Source organism: Hypanus sabinus, chromosome X2, assembly GCF_030144855.1.
Source record: "Hypanus sabinus isolate sHypSab1 chromosome X2, sHypSab1.hap1, whole genome shotgun sequence".
NCBI lineage: Eukaryota > Metazoa > Chordata > Chondrichthyes > Myliobatiformes > Dasyatidae > Hypanus > Hypanus sabinus.
This window is the reverse complement of record NC_082739.1, coordinates 27,220,257-27,236,999: the sequence shown is the minus strand read 5'-3', so window position 1 is coordinate 27,236,999 and position 16,743 is coordinate 27,220,257. Positions and strand designations below refer to the sequence as shown.

The following is a 16,743-nucleotide window of genomic DNA, read 5'->3' as shown; positions in this document are numbered from 1 at the left end:
AACATCACTGACAAGGATGCCAAGCATTAACAACTATCAGTCTTTATCATGTTCATTGACAAGAAGAAATTTTAAATAATTAAATTATTTTCTCATCAGGTACTGGAGATATCAATCAAGATTTTGTCATTGTGAACTTTATTTAAAAAGAGAATATTCTGTTTCTTAATAACTAATAGATGGATCTCAGAAGAACAAATTGATATCCGATTATCTTTTAACTGATAAAAGATACATACCATTATCTATTGCATAAATATATGTAACACACCCTGAGAAAAAGCACAGAAAGCACAACTCGGTCTGTACATTATCATTACCCAAGAATGGCCATATATATCCTTTTTGGTCTGATTGAATGAAAACCTCATTAAATAATGAAGGGACACATTCGCAATTTGTCAGATGGCATTGAGAGAGACTACTCCCTCTGGGAAAACGAGACAAAAGAGTTTGGAAATAGTCTGAGTCTATTTCTTTCCCCCTGCAGTCACTTTTGTTGAACATGATGAACTATCCTGCGAGTTTATCCAAATACATTCCTCTTCTTATGCACGGTTGATGGTGATGAGTCCCACACATGATAATGATCATTGTACAGTTATAGACTAGCTTCTTGCTTGACCCTGATGGGTCCCAGGGTTGCTGGACCATGGTTGGAAGTCTTGGCCCTGTCATGGAGGTCAGAGGGTGAATGGTTGCCTCCATTGTTCTTGTGGTATTCTGCTCTGAGTTGATTTTCTTTGTGGTCTTAGTCAAGGCCAGGCATTGGAAGTTGCTCGGTTACCACCTCCTTGTCTGTTACTGGGGCAGCCTTGTCCAATCTTTCTGCCGTTCACTCATGTCGATTTCATCATTGACCTTGGAGTCATCCTCCTTGGACCGTTTGGTGTCTGGCACCATGCAGCAGTGGCCTTTCTGGTGCCTCTTCAGGCTGCGTAGGTGGTTGTAGCTCCTGGAGCAGAGGTGACACTTGTGTGGCCGCTCTGTCTTGTGTACGCGCCCATGCAACTTGAGGTGAGTGAGTTGGGTGAATTTGGCTGAGCATTGCTTGCAGTGATATGGCCGCTCTCCGGTGTGCAGGGTCTTCAGGTTACCAGCGTGAGTGAAACGCTTGTCACATGCCTGCCCGAGCAAAAGAAGGAAAGATTAGTCAAGCACTAGAAGAAAAGCAAAACTGTGCCACATTAAAATGAGTTTCATTCCTGACCCATGGGGTATGTGGGTTAAAATGGAAGCCAATGTCCATGTTACATAATCCTATTCTACTTTTTCTCTAAATGTTATATGTATTTCATATATTCATATACAAATACCTGAATTTCATTAACATTCTTTCCTTTCCTCACATCCACTACCACCCCCATCCATTCTGCTTTCCTGAATGAGCCACGGGCTCTTCAGATGCCATCTATGATCTAAAGCCTCATTCAACTAAACCAGCCCTTTGAGCGTCTCCATAGTGAGAAGTGGCAACCAAGACAATTCTGCATACAAAAAGCACATCATGTGAACAATCTCATAGTACACCAGTGAACTCTGGGTTTGATGCAGATTTGTCAGTAATGTGTGAAATATTCTAGGTGTGAAGGCCAAGTGAGCTCTCTACTTGTGCACCCAGGTTCCAATTGATGAAACCAATGACACTGGCCTTGGCCCCTCAGAGCCTGTTTGTAAAATCTCAGGATCAATTCATTGGAAAAGTTCTGAGGTACTGTCTGCAATGGTGCCAGACTGGACTCAATGAGTTTGGCCAGTTAGGCTGCTACTAATTTTGCCTGGATCACTCCAAGGCAGCCAATCAGAAGCAGAAGGACAAATTTCCACTCTCCCATCAGTTGGAGTGTCCCTGAAAATGGGTGCTGCTTTCCTACAGCAGTGTTTCATGTAGATGTGCTCAATAGTTGGAAGGCCTTTACCTGTGATGGACTGGGCTGCATCCACTTCTTTTTTTGGGATTTTCGGTTCAAGGACATTGGTGTTTCCATGCCAGAATGAGATACAGCCAGTCAATGCATTTTCCACTGCATCACCACAGAAGTCTGTCAAAGTCACCCCATCCGTGAGAGGAGTGATGGTATTCAATTGCGGGGTGCATCAATATTGTATGTGCAATTAAGGTCAGGAACCATGGCTGGCTCTCTTTTAATCACCTCAGTTTATTTCCCAAGTTGCCTTGCATGCACTCTCTTACCTGACACTAGTGAGGCGTTTCCCCAGTATGTACAAGGTAATGTTTCTGCAGATAGGTCCGTTGTGTAAATGTCTTACTGCAAATAGGGGGAGGAGAAGATGGCGGCGCGACACAGTGCACGCGGCCTCTTTGTTACTTGTTAAGTTGGGATCCATGCATAATCCTGATTTGATGGAGACAGACTTGAACATGGGGGAACATCTGGAGAAACTTCTGAAATGCCCGCTTCGCTGCCCCTGCTACTGTGTGGTCCGGAATCTCCGTAGGAGAAGGCCTCCGAGTCCTCCGAGAGGATAGCGCTCGGGAGGGGGTATCGGAGGGGCTGGTCAGAGGCTCGAAGTTTTCGGACGCTGTCGTCGGGTGCTTCCGAGGCATTAGTTGTCAGTGCCTGGAAGTTTATGGCAGGGAGAGTTTCTCCCTTTTTGCTGCCTGATATCAGAACGATTGGAGTTGATCAGGACTTGAGACTTTTTTTTAACTGTGCCCATGGTCTGCTTTTATTGAATTACGGTTTTGCTTTGCATTGCTGTAACTATATGTTATAATTATGTGGTTTTGTCAGTGTGAGTCTTCGGCTTGTTTTTTTTTGTGATATCACTCTGGAGGAACATTGTATCATTTCTTAATGCATGCATGCATTTCTAAATGACAATAAACAAGGACTGAGTGTCCTCATAATCTAATCAAAAAAAAAGTGTGGCAGGAGAAAGGTCTCTCTCCACTGTGGACCCTTAAATGCATCTGCAAGGAAAGGAATGGAGTTAGATCATAGTCTGCTGGAGGTTGGGTCCTATGTTCCATTAATAATACATTAGTTATAGCTACACCAGATATTAACTCTCTTCAATGGGAGATGAGTCATTCATTTAAAATTTCCTGTACGTCTCACACACAGTCGATGGGCCGAAGAGCTTCTTCCTGTTCTGCAGTGATCTATGACTTGAGATAACACAAAAGTGTATGGCCACTTTTGCAGATTTCGTGTTAGATCATAGTCTTCCTCTTCTTCTGTGTCTGTAACCATTGCCTCTTCTGATACATCAGTGAGCTGAACTCTGAACTTTGCTTCTCTCTCCTTTCCTTGACCTACCCAGTATTTCCAAAACTTTCTCCTCAGGTTACAGTTGTGTGTTTAATATTTCAGTAATGCTTGTGTACTACTGTAAATATATTGTTCGATTAAGCATCTTTTGTTGTTAGAATAATTAATTCTGGGTTATATGTAAAAGGGCATGATTGGCATCACGCCACCGCATCACTTGTGATCCTTGCTTAAAGTAAAAACAAACATACATGAGTCATCTCCCAGCTCCCTTCTCTTCCTTTCAATTCACTTCAATGTTTTGAATTCACAAAACATAACAGTATAACAGTATTTTCTCTTTTATATTATGAGCTGCCAGCAACCTGGTCACAACAGTTTATGGGAGAACATAAACAAATTCATTTTACCAGACTAACAGCCCCTTATTTTGAAAGTGACCGCTTGTTCCAAATCATTAATCCCTCTCTATCCTGTCAAACCTCAAAGGAACAGTCGACTTCACCAAAGAAGCTGTCTACCTGTTTTAAATATCGGTCGGAAATCCCCAGTTTCTGAGGGTATTTAAGTGCATCTGCCACAAATAATCCCTTTCTTGGAAGAGGGAAGGTGGGAACAATGCCCTTCACACAAGTGGTTATGTGCTCCTGCATGTCCCACCCATGTCAACAATGAGGAAGCACATGGGGTTCCAATGCAAAGAGTCGCCAAGCTGGGAGTACAAGCCTGTGCAAGTACTACAAGTAGAAAGATTGTAAACAAAATACGTACTTTTAGGTTAGATGGATGACCGAAGGGCTTCGAACACACATTTGTTGAGCTTATTGAGGCACCGGAAGTTGACGGCTGGGTGAGGGGCATCTCCTTCAGGCCCACCCCCGGAGCCATGGGCAAGTAGGCTCTGGTGGGAGCAGGGATAGGAATGCCTTTTGGCTGCTCTGAAACGTGCCTTTCTTCTGGAGGCAACAACATCCGACTCATCGTGGTATCGGAGAGGCAGCTTTCCACTATGAAGCCACCGCAAACTGGAGGCATCTTACCAAACAGCCTGAGGTTGTTCGTGTTGTTCAAAGTAGCTGGGCTGCTGAGCGGATGAAGGCCATTGGATCCAGGGGAATATTTAGGCAATGCATGTCTGGTATAGTGAGGAGATAGAGTGCTGCTTGGATACGTGTGTCGACACAGGAGGTGGCATCCAGGTGAATACATCAGGTTGGAGACCAAACCCTGGGCATGGCTAGGATGCCCATTCATGGGCAGAGGGAGTTTGTTGGATGGTGTGCTTGTTGAACTAGGAAAAAGAATGCGAGGGGTTTGTCGAATTACAGAAATCTTGGATCTTTGGGTTGAATCATTCCTTTCCGATGGTTGCCAAAAACAGACGTGTCACTTTTTTGCTGTTGTGAGGTCCTAACATGCACGAAGATGTTTTCTGTGTTTCAAACAAAAAAAAATAGTTACTTCACTTGAAATGGAGATAACAGAGAGTGAAATATATTGTCACCCAGGGTAAAGACAGGAAGGTGGAATGACAAAAGAGGCCTTATATTTTTGGATTATGGAGTAAATCAAAGATGAAAAGTTTGAGGCATTTTTAATCTTTCTGGTGTTTTGCATTGTGGGGCCACTTGCCTCAGTCTTTCCCCAGTGACTGACAGGATTGATACAGGCTGAGAGGGTACTAATGTCAAAAACATGGTCACAGAAACAAAATGAAAATAAAATGAAAATGATTGATGTCAAATCACTAAAATATTTCCCCACCTATGGAGGGTCAGTAGCTAAAATTTCTACTGATTTTATATATTTTGGTTGTTCAGGACATTTAAAAGCCACTTTACACTATATTAGCATTCAGATCAATTTAACAATACATGGATGGGCTAGGTTATTGATCCAAACTTCAGAGTCAACAGAGATTCAGCAGGCAGACTCAAATTAAACCCAGCTCTTTCAGACAGGATGGGATTGGACAGATGGGTTTGGTGCTGGTTAGGCACATAGTTACAGTCATTAAACCCAGTGTTTAGCAGAACTGCTGGAGTAAAAATGATTCTGCTGAAAAAGAAACGATGCTTTGATCTGTGACCAAAGATGAGTCTCTGATAGGAGGCAAGTCGCACTGAACCAGAGCTTCCTCTTTCACTGGCCAAATCATTTCGGAAGAAACTTAAGTGGGTGGGGTCTCGGAACAAGGGGCTGACTAACCTGGAGAGATCACAGTCACTCTGAATTGTGCTGAATCATATAATGACGTTGCGTGGAATTACGTTTGTGAAGCCAGTAAATTCGGAGGATTAAGAAATAACAAAGTTTAGTTTACTACCGAAACACAGAAGGTAAGAAAGAAACCATATTTACTGAGTTATTGACTTCTAATTCCCTATCTTTTCCGTTGATAGGATGATAATAGATACAATTTTATTGAATATACTTTGCAAATGCATGTTCATAAATGTGACTGTCCACCGTATCCATCCTCCTCATATTTTATAAATTTTCATGAAGTCACCCCTCATTCTCCAGCGCTCCAGGGAATAAAGGTCCAGCATGACCAGCGTCACCCAATATAACTCAGACAGCATCCTTGTAAAACTCTTCTGCACTGTCTCCAGCTTGACAATGTTTCTCCAAAAACAGGGTGACCAAAGCTGTAAACTCCGTGCAGGCTCGCCAATAACTGAAAAAAAAACGCAATTTCACGTCGCTGCTTCTAAACTCAGTGCCCTGACTGATGAAGACCAGCATGATAAACACCTACTTCACCTCCTTATCATCTTGTGTGGCCGCCTTCACTTCAACATCCATGCCCCCCTGTTGTACAATGCTTGTCAGTGGCCCTCACAACACTCCGACACTCCAACCCCGCCCACCCCCAGTAATTCACCACCCCCTCTTCTCGCCATCTCCCTCACCTTACTTCAATTACCTCGAAGGCAGGTCACACTGATGCAAGTCGAGTTTGAATGCTGAACAACGTGTGATTTGCAGGTTCGATTGCTGAAGAGAGAGTGTGAGGTACTCACCCACTCAGCCAGTGTCTGTACCACACATTACCTCATTGCCTATAGCTCTGTCTGTGATGTAGATGTCCCTTTGTGAGCTCACCTGAGTCCCAAACCCCTGTCCCTGTCTGACCCTGCCCTTTGCTCCCCTCCACCCTACTCTGCACAGGACGAAGCACATCATTCTCTCTTCTCCCCCCCCCCCCCAAGGGTCGGAATCCAAAACCCTAAAATCACATCATATCAGGCTCAATGACAGTCTCTACCCTACTGTTATAACACAGCAAGATGCACTAGACCTCACCATCTATCTGCTTCTCACTTTTACATTCTCACATTCACACCTTTACATTGAACAGATCAGATTACAAGAATGCACTTTCGTTGCACACTTGGACCCAAAAGGGACTTCCAGGCATGCAGAAGTTTAAAATAACATCTTTATTTACCTTTCTGGAAATACCAGAACACAAGTGCATCGGCTTACCAAACATGCTGTGGGGCCATTCTCGAATACTCCATCACACATGCACTGCCCTCTCCCAGGACCCCTCAGCTGCCCCCAAATACCTGTATACGCTTTGCTCCTCGTAACCATCAATTAACCTACTAAAATATTACCGTTACTAGTGCAACTGAACATTAGTCAAATTGTGAATAAACAAAATAACAAACCAAACCAATAAAATTATATGACCATCATATAAGAAAATTAGGGGGTATCCAGTGTCCATTAATATGCTCCACATTACTATAAGTCCCACACTCTCCCCTTCAAAATGAATGTCGTTCCGACATTATAGATTTCCCAGGATACTCATGTCTTCAACTGGTGAGTTATAGTGGTTGGTTATAAAGGAGTCAGTCTTTTGAGATACGCTCTGTACAGCAACAGTCTTTGACATGACATGCATCTCCCTCTTTATGTCAAGTGTCAGCAACTGGCCTCACTGGCCAGATGATACCTCAAGTGCTACTCCGCTACTTGTGTGGGCTATGTATCTCGGACTGAAGGTTTTAACCCTATGTCTATGCCATAACCCATTACACAGACCCACACGTGCTACTGTAAGCCTCACATCTGTTCTAGTCTCCTTCTATGTATCAGTGGCCTGTGTTCGACTGATGGTTGGCCTAATGTGTTATATGCGAGTATCTTAGGTGGGTTTCTTTTTCGGAAAGGATACTTTCTTATGGGAGCTGACTGCTGCTGAAAATTCAGCTTCTTCTGGAGCTCTGCAAGTCTCGTTGGTATACCTTCTGTATTTTTACCATCTTGGTCAGTATTAGCTGAGGTTTGAAAGTGGCTCAAAAAATCCAGTTCCTTACGCAACACGTCCGTTATTTGTCTTTCTTTGTCCAATTCCTTCCTCAACAGTCAAGCCTCAGTCACGAGGGTCCCCTTCTGTTGAAGAAAACTGTATACCTGTTGCTTTTCCTCCTCAAGATGATCCTTTAGTTTCTGGTTTTCTGTGATGATTATTTCAGCATCTGTTCCTTTTCCTTCTAATGTCCGGATGTGTTCCCTCAGCTTCTGAAGCTCATTCTACAACAAAGACAATGCTTTCTCTTCATGTTCCAGAGACTCCTGCATACGCTGGTTTTCCTTGGCAAGCATTTGCTGCTGTGACTCAACAGAAAGTTTCTCATCCACAGTTGCTTCAAACGAGTTTTGTCCTTGTGACTGAAGCTCTGCTTGTTTTTCTCTCAGTTGTTGATTCTCTTTTCTCATATTATCTATTTATTCTGTCAGTGCAAGTAGCATGTCAGGATCTTCCCTTTCGTCTTCCAAAAACTCCTCAGTTCCAGTCTTATTGTCTACATTTGCCTCTTGATCCTTTTGACACTGAAGGAGGTCATCCTTTACATCATTCAATTCATCTTAATGAATTTTTTTACCATCTTCTGCTGTTCTTGTATTTGAGTTGTTCCATAAAAGTGCCCAAATCCCATGCTGAAAGCAACAACCAGTGCAAGTAAAATGCATTTATTCAGAGTGGTATTGAACCAGTGTTGCTGCCGCTGCTGCTGTTCACCATTTGTAACATCATCCCTTGGTTTTTCTTCTGATTCGGTAGATAGAGTTCTCTCTTGAATACATCGTATCCTCAGATTAGGGCTGGATTTGCCACTGGCATCATCACTATTTGTTTCAACAATGCTTCCTTCAATTGCAGATACAGTTTTGGGAGGGGCAAAAGTATGCTGGCTGCTGGAGGGTGAACTCAAGTTCAATTCATCATCATTTATGTTTCCTGCTTCTGCTTCTTCAGTTGCTTCTTGATTAATTATGGTCCAACTCTCCGGATGATTCTCAATCGCTGGAATTTCCCAACATCTTCAAACTCAGGTAACGGCCTACCACCAGCCGGAGACGGTCACTGCTCTGCACTATGTGGATCAACTCATTTGCTTTTTTGCAGTCAATGGAAAAAGCGTCTCTTAACACAGCAGGTGTAACTTCTGGATGTTGCTCCATTCCATTCATCACCAGCCGCTCAATTACATTGTAGCCGATGATCAGTGGCTCTGCTACTCCTGGCTCATTAGAGACAAGCACTGGCATAAGCAGCTCTGGTGGGGGGGCCCCTATTTGATCCCAACTTGAGCTTCAGCTCAACCCATCCTGCAAAGGGTATGGGTGTCTGGTTTGCTGCTTTGCCCACAAGTTTCTCATTCTCACACAGGAGCTCATCTGTGTTCCGTACCCCGATGTGTGGAAAACAGGACTCTGTTCACTTTTCATTAATAATAGTGACCTGTGAGCCGGTATCCCATACTGCTTGTGTTGCTACTCCCTCAAAGAAACAATCCACCATGCACTTCTTCCCAATGAGAGCTGTCAGCTTGGCTTGGTGACATAAAGAAAGATGACTGGCGTAGGTAGCATCCACCATCTGTTGTTCAGCCTTCCCAATTTTCTCGAACTCCACCTCCAGCTGCCTGATTCTCTCGCATTTGGTCCAGCTGGGCTTGGAGTGATGATTCTGGGATTGTGACAGGCCGAATTGTCACATTGCCATCAGATTTCCCTGCCAGCCTTCTTTGTCCTCTACAACCTCTTGAGAGGTGCACCTGAAAGCAGTGATCACACTGGTCACCTGTTCCCTGCTCCTGACATGCTTTACATCCTCTCCTAACACACATTCTTACTTGGCCGGTGGGTCCTTCAGAGTTAGCTATACTTTTCCTTATTTCAGCCATTTCTTCTCTCAGCAGCCTGACTGTTTTATAAAGCTCTGTGTCTCTTGAACTAGTTACAACAGGTGCTTTACTGCTCTTAGGCTTTACAACTTATTCTGACTGCTCTAGAACCCCCACTCTGGCTTCGGTTGCACCCTGACTCTGCTGACTGCTCTGCATTTCTGTCTGTAACTCATTTATTTTTGGGACTCTACTGCTTGTGTTCTTTCTTTGGGACTGTCTTTCTGATTCAACACTGGCTGCTTCATTCATCCTGTCGATGAGTATTTCATCTGTCACTCTCTAATTCTCGAGATAAGGCTTAAGCTGAAACTTGATATGGTCACTTGACAGCCCAGTACTAACTGACCTCAAGAACCTCTACTGAATGAGCTCGGGACTGTACAGCTCGTCTGATCCTACTTCTTTTGAAGCAAGTAACAGCCTCTCTTTTAACTCAATTGCTCTAAAGAGGAAATTTTGGGGAGACTCATGACTGTCTTTTGTTATGCTTACCAGTCTGTGATATAAATCTATAGAGCTGTCCTTGTTGAAATGTCCCTTTAATATTGTCTTCAGTAGAGGAAGGATAAGGTCACTTTTTATCTCTAGCATATCATGAATACTCAAACCTGGACTAATCGACTTGATCACCGCTTCCATGACCTCCGCCTCACTGTGTCCCCTATTCAGGCCTCTGTCAATCTGATGCATTACGTTTGTGTATCAGAGTTTGTCCTTCTGTCCCTTTTCCCCGATCTGACCCCAGATCTTGAATTCCCTCCTTATTGTCACTTCCGGGAGCCGGTTTGCAGCTGTAGGCAACACATGCACTGTTCACTCTTTCATTCAGCCTCCTAACCTCATCCTGCAGAGCTTGACTGTTTAGCTGGAGCTGTAAGTATTTTTCTGCCAAGCTCATTTCTTCAGCTGTTCTCTCTGGCTGGTTTGTGCTGTGTTGTCTGCTTTTTTTCCATTACCAGTGTATCCGGTATTTCCTCTCATTTGATCAACTGATTCCAACATTGTCCTTAGATAGTACTTCACAACCTCCTCCCCTTCATCATTAATTACATTGTCCATAGATTCACTAATTAGTCTAATTAATGTTCGTCTTGTGGTAACATTTTCACATGGGATCTTAGCTTCCACACACACCTCTTTGAGCTGATCAAGTTGCAAAAGCCATAGTCTCTGGGACAAGGCCTCTGCCAACTCCTCCGAATCCATTATGTGTGTTATAGCCGCGCTCCGAAGCTGCGTGGTCCCGCGATCAATCAATGGCAATCCATGTTCTCATTGTTGCCCCACTGAGCACAACGTTAATAATCTCAGTGGTGCCTCCAATATTTGTTACACACTTGGACACAAAAGGGACTTCCAGGTGTGCAGAGGTTTAAAATAACGTCTTGATTTACCTTTCTGGAAATACCAGAACACCAGCGCATCAGCTTACCATACATGCTGCGGGACCGTTCTCAAATACTCCATCACATGCGCACTGCCATCCCACAGGACCCCTCAACTGTCCCCAAGTGCCTGTATAAGCTTTGCTCCTCGTAACCATCAATTAACCTACTAAAATATTACTGTTGCTAGTGCAACTGAATGTTAATCAAATTGTGAATAAACAAAATAACAAACCAAAGCAATAAAATAATATGACCATCATGTAAGAAAATTAGGGGGGTATCCAGTGTCCATTAATATGCTCCACCTTACTATAGGTCCCACACTTTTCTCTGGCCTTCCAAACCAACCTATCGACAAACTTCAACTCATTGAGAATGCCGCAGCTAGACTTTTAACTTAAACCAGAATGAAGGAAACGTGTTACTCCTGTGCTTGGCACTCTGCAAATCTTCCTGTTTCTCTTTGAATTGATTTTAAAGTTCTCATTCTTGGTTTTAAATCCCATATTGTTCTGGAAACAGTACATCACTGAATTGTTTTTGTTTTATAATACTGCTTTTGCTCTCATGGCTTCTTCCATCAGACTCTGCAGTTTGATCAATCCCTCACTGAAGACAATTGGCAGGTCACCTTTATTTGAACTACACTCATAAACTGTGGGATTCAATATCTAAACCTGTGAGGGAAACTGACTCAGTTGAAACTTTTAAACACCAGCTCAAAACGTATTTCTTTAATCTCGCTTAATCTTTTTGTCTTTTATTTTCATGATTATTTTTATGTTTAATAGATTTTGATTTTCATAATTTCTCTTTATCCCATTGTAAACTACTTTGAACTATGTTGTATTGAAAATGCTCTATAAATAAGTGATTATCATTATAACATGATAAGATACACTTGACCTCAAAAGTAAAATTTGTGAAATGTCTCAGTGACGGCTTTTTAAAACAGCTTGTTGAGCCTACTAGGGGATCGGCTGTGCTGGATTGGGTGTTGTGCAATGATCCCAAGGTGATGAGAGAGCTTCAGGTTAAACGAACCCTTGGGGAACAGTGATCACAATATGTTTGAGTTCACTTTGAAATTTGAGGAGGCAAAGCTAAGTTCCAATGTGTCGATATTCCAATGGAATAAAGCAAATTACAATGACACGAGAGAGGAACTGGCCAAGGTTGACTGGAAAGAGACACTAGCAGGAAGGACAGCAGAGCAGCAATGTCTGGAGTTTCTGTAAAAAACGAGGGAAGCACAAGACAGATATATACTAAATAAGAAGAAATTTTTGAATGGAAGAAGGACACTACCGTAGCTGACAAGTGAAGTCAGAGCCAAAGTAAAAGCAAAAGAGAGGGCATACAAGGAAGCCAAAGCTAGTGAGAAGATAAAGGATTGGGAAGCTTTTAAATACTTGCAGACAGAAACTAACAAGGTTATTAGGAAGGAAAAGATAAATTATGCAAGGAAGCTAGTGACTAATATTAAAGAAGATACTAAAAGCTTTTCTAAGTACAGGAATATGAAGGGTAAAAGAAAGTCGAGGGTAGATATAGGACCAATACAAAATGATGACATTGTAATGAGAGATGCAGAGATGGCAGAGGAACTGAATGCGTATTAGCATCAGTCTTTAAAGTGGGAGACATTGCAGTATACTGGACATTCAAGAGTGTCCGGGAAGTGAAGTTTGTGCAGTGAAAATTACGACTGAGAAGGTGCTCAGGAAGCTTAATGGTCTGAGAGTGGAAAAATCTCCTGGACCTAATCAAATGCACCCTTGGATTCTGAAGGAAGTAGCTGGAGAGATTGCGGAACAATGATCTGTCAAGAATCAATAGATTCTGGCATTGTACCGGATGACTGGAAAATTGCAAGTGTTACTCTGCTAAATAAGAAGGGTGGGAGGTAGCAGAATGGAAACTATAGACCTGCTTGCCTGACATTAGTTGTTGGGAAGTTGTTGGAATCGATTGTTAGGGATGAAATTACGAAGTACCTAGTGGCCCATGACAAGATAAGCCAAAACCAGCATGGTTTCCTGAAAGGAAAATCTTGCCTGACAAACCTACTGCAATTCTTTGAGGGAATTACAAGCAGGGTGGACAAAGGAGATGCAGTAGATGTGGTGTACTTGGATTTTCAGAAGGCCTTTGACAAGGTGCAACACATGAGGATGCTTAGCAAGATAAGAGCCCGTGGAATTACAGGGAAGTTACTAGCATGGGTGGAACATTGGCTGGTCGGCAGAAAACAGAGAGTGGGAATAAAGGGATCCTATTCTGGCTGGCTGCTGGTTACCATTGGAGTTCCACAGGAGTTGGTGTTGGGACTGCTGCTTTTTACAATGTATATCAATGATTTGGACTATGGGATTAATGGATTTCTGGCTAAATTTGCTGATGGTACAAAGATAGGTGGAGGAGTAGGTAGTGTTGAGAAAGCAAAGAGCCTGCAGATAGACTTAGATAGTTTAGGGGAATAGTCAAAGAAAGCAAATGAAATACAATGTTGGAAAGTGTATGGCCATGCTCTTTGTGGAAGAAATAAACAGGCAGACTATTATTTAGATGGGGAGAGAATTCAAAATGCAGAAATGCAAAGGAACTTGGGAGTCCTTGTGCAAGATACCCTAAAGGTTATCCTCCAGGTGAGTCATTTGTGAAGAAGGTGAATGCAATGTTGGCATTCATTTCTAGAGGTATAGAATATAGAATAGAGGTATGGGAGAGTGGCCAGTGAGTGAGTGGGCCTGTGAAGGAGTGGAGCTTTCAGGATTTGGCTCCAGTGGCTTTGAGAAGAGGTGGAGGACAAGCTTGCTCCCAGTGAGGTAAGGCCAGTTAAGTCTCTTTAATTAATTTAATAACTTAGGAGTTGGTAATGGAGGCAGTAGATAGGGCCATCCAGTGCTCTGATTGTAGGATGTGGGAAGTCAGGGACAGCACAACTGTCCCTGGTGACTACACCTGTAAAAGGTGCATCCAGCTGCAGCTCCTGACAAACCGAGTTAGGGAACTGGATGAATTTCGGATCATTCGGGAGGCAGAGGCAGTAATAGAATGGAGTTTCAGGGAGACAGTCACCCCTAAAAGTCAGGAGATAGGTAACTGGGTGACCGTCAGGAGAGGGAAGGGGAATAGATAGAAAGAGCAGAGCACCCCTCTGGCCGTTCCCATCAACAATAAGTATACTGTTTTGGATACTGTTCGTGGTGACGACCTACCAGGGATAAGTTGTAGTGGTCACATCTCTGGCACTGAGACTGGACCCTCAGCTCAGGAAGGAAGGAGGGAAAAGAGGAGAGCAGTAGTGACAGGGGATTCAATAGTTTGGGGGACAAGTAAGAAATTCTGTGAGAGAGATCGAGAATCCTGGATGGTCTGTTGCCTCCCTGGTGCCAGGGTCTGCGATATCTCAGATCGAGTTCTCAGTATTCTCAGGAGAGAGGGTGAGCAGCCAGATGTCATGGTCCATGTTGGGACCAATGACATAGAAAGAAGTAGGGATGAGGTCCTGAAGAAGAAATATAGGAAGGTAGGAAAAAAGTTAAAAATCAGGACCAAGGTAATCTCGGGATTGCTGTCTGTGCCACAAGACAGAGAGGATAGGAACAGGAGGTTATGTGTAAAAGTGTGTATGGAACCAGAGGAAAAAGCAGAGGTACTTAATGAATACTTTACTTCAGTATTCACTATGGAAAAAGATCTTAGTGATTGTAATGATGACTTGCAGCAGACTGATAAGCTTGAGCATGTAGATATTAAGAAAAAGGATGTGCTGGAGCTTTTGGAAAGCATCAAGTTGGATAAGTCACTGGGACCGGATGACATGTACCCCAGGCTACTGTGGGAGGTGAGGGAGGAGATTGCTGAGCCTCTGGCGATGATCTTTGCATCATCAATGAGGACGGGAGAGGTTCCTGAGGATTGGAGGGTTGCGGATGTTGTTCCTTTCTTCAAGAAAGGGAGTAGAGATAGCCCAGGAAATTATAGACCAGTGAGTCTTACCTCAGTGGTTGGTAAGTTGATGGAGAAGATCCTGAGAGGCAGGATTTATGAACATTTGGAGTGGTATAATATGATTAGGAGAAGTCAGCATGGCTTTGTAAAAGGCAGGTCGTGCCTTATGAGCCTGATTGAATTTTTTGAGGATGTGACTAAACACATTGATGAAGGAAGAGCAGGAGATGTAGTTTATATGGATTTCAGCAAGGCATTTGATTAGGTAATCCATGCAAGGCTTATTGAGAAAGTAAAGAGGCATGGGATCCAAGGGGACATTGCTTTGTGGATCCAGAACTGGCTTGCCCACAGAAGGCAAAGAGTGGTTGTAGACGGGTCATATTCTGCATGGAGGTCGATCACCAGTGGTGTGCCTCAGGGATCTGTCCTGGGACCCTTACTCTTCGTGATTGTTATAAATGACCTGGTTGAGGAAGTGGAGGGATGGGTTAGTAAGTTTGCTGATGACACAAAGGTTGGAGGTGTTGTGGATAGTGTGGAGGCCTGTCAGAGGTTACAGCGGGACATTGATAGGATGCAAAACTGGGCTAAGAAGTGGCAGATGGAGTTCAACCCAGGTAACAGTGAAGTGGTTCATTTTGGTAGGTCAAGTATGATGGCAGACTATAGTATTAAAGGTAAGACTCTTGGCAGTGTCGAGGATCAGAGGGATCTTGGGGTCTGAGTCCATAGGATGCTCAAAGCAGCTGCGCAGGTTGACTCTGTGGTTAAGAAGGTGTACGATGTATTGGCCTTCATCGATCGTGGAATCAAATTTAGGAGCTGAGAGGTAATGCTGCAGCTATATAGGACCCTGGTCAGACCCCACTTGGAATACTATGCTCAGTTCTGGTTACGTCACTACAGGAAGGATGTGGAAGCCATAGAAAGGGTGCAGAGGAAATTTACAAGGATGTTGCCTGGATTGGGGAGCATGCCTTATGAGAATAGATTGAGTGAACCCGGCCTTTTCTCCTTGGAGCAAAGGAGGATGAGAGGTGACCTGACAGAGATGATAAGTATAAGATGATGAGAAGCATTGATCATGTGGGTAGTCAGAGGCTTTTTCCCAGGGATGAAATGGTTGCCACAAGAGGACACAGGTTTAAGGTGTTGGGGAGTAGGTATAGGGGTAAGTATTTTACTCAGAGAGTGTTGAGTTTGTGGAATGGGCTGCCAGCAACAGTGGTGGAGGTGGATACGATTGGGTCCTTTAAGAGACTTTTGGACAGGTACATGGAGCTTAGTAAAATAGAGGGCTATGGGTAAGCCTAGTAATGTCTAAGGTAGGGACGTGTTCGGCACATCTTTAAGGGCCAAAGGGCCTGTACTGTGCTGCAGGTTTTCTATGTTATGGCAGATGAATGTGTGGCTGAAGAGTTGGTGAAGGGGACAGGGGTTCAGATTTCTGGATCATTGGGATCTCTTCTGGGGAAGGTCTGACCTGTACAAAAAGGATGGGCTGCACTTGAACTCGAAAGGGACTGATTATTATCTGAACTAGGAAAAGGGGAGGTGCAACAAGACCTGGGGGTCATTGTACACCAGTCATTGAAGGTGGGCATGCAGGTACTGCAGGTGGTGAAAAAGGCAAATGGTATGTTGGCATTCATAGTAAAAGGATTTGAGTACAGGAGCAGGGAGGTTCTACTGCAGTTGTACAAGGCCTTGGTGAGACCGCACCTAGAGTATTGTGTGCAGTTTTGGTCCCCTAATCTGAGGAAAGACATTCTTGCCATAGCGGGAGTACAAAGAAGGTCCACCAGATTGATTCCTGGAATGGCAGGACTTTCATATGAAGAAAGACTGGATCGACTAGGCTTATATTCGCTGGAATTTAGAAGATTGAGGAGGGATCGTATTGAAATGTATAAAATTCTAAAGGGATTGGACAGGCTAGATGCAGGA

General features: G+C 43.5%; 1 protein-coding gene and 1 pseudogene across 1 annotated transcript; both read right to left on the bottom strand.

Moving 5' to 3' along the window:
* Positions 1-643: 643 nt before the first annotated feature.
* LOC132385304 (PR domain zinc finger protein 1-like) lies at positions 644-4,503 on the bottom strand. Its single transcript, XM_059957323.1, has 2 exons — positions 4,008-4,503; positions 644-1,125 (listed from the first exon to the last, which is right to left on the bottom strand). Exons 1-2 carry the CDS (start codon positions 4,488-4,490, stop codon positions 802-804), a joined length of 807 nt encoding a protein of 268 aa, XP_059813306.1. The 5' UTR covers positions 4,491-4,503; the 3' UTR covers positions 644-801.
* Positions 4,504-7,316: 2,813 nt separating this feature from the next.
* Positions 7,317-10,346, bottom strand: LOC132385052 (cell cycle progression protein 1-like; annotated as a pseudogene).
* Between the last annotated feature and the right edge of the window lie 6,397 nt (positions 10,347-16,743).

What these genes read in the sequence shown, in the direction of transcription:
- LOC132385304 (XM_059957323.1), bottom strand. Translation starts at nt 4,490, where the DNA reads ATGAATGGGCATCCTAGCCATGCCCAGGGTTTGGTCTCCAACCTGATG. An exon ending in GTCATCCATCTAACCTAAAA is followed by an intron (nt 1,126 to 4,007) that starts GTACGTATTTTG and finishes TTGCTCGGGCAG; the next exon opens with GCATGTGACAAGCGTTTCAC.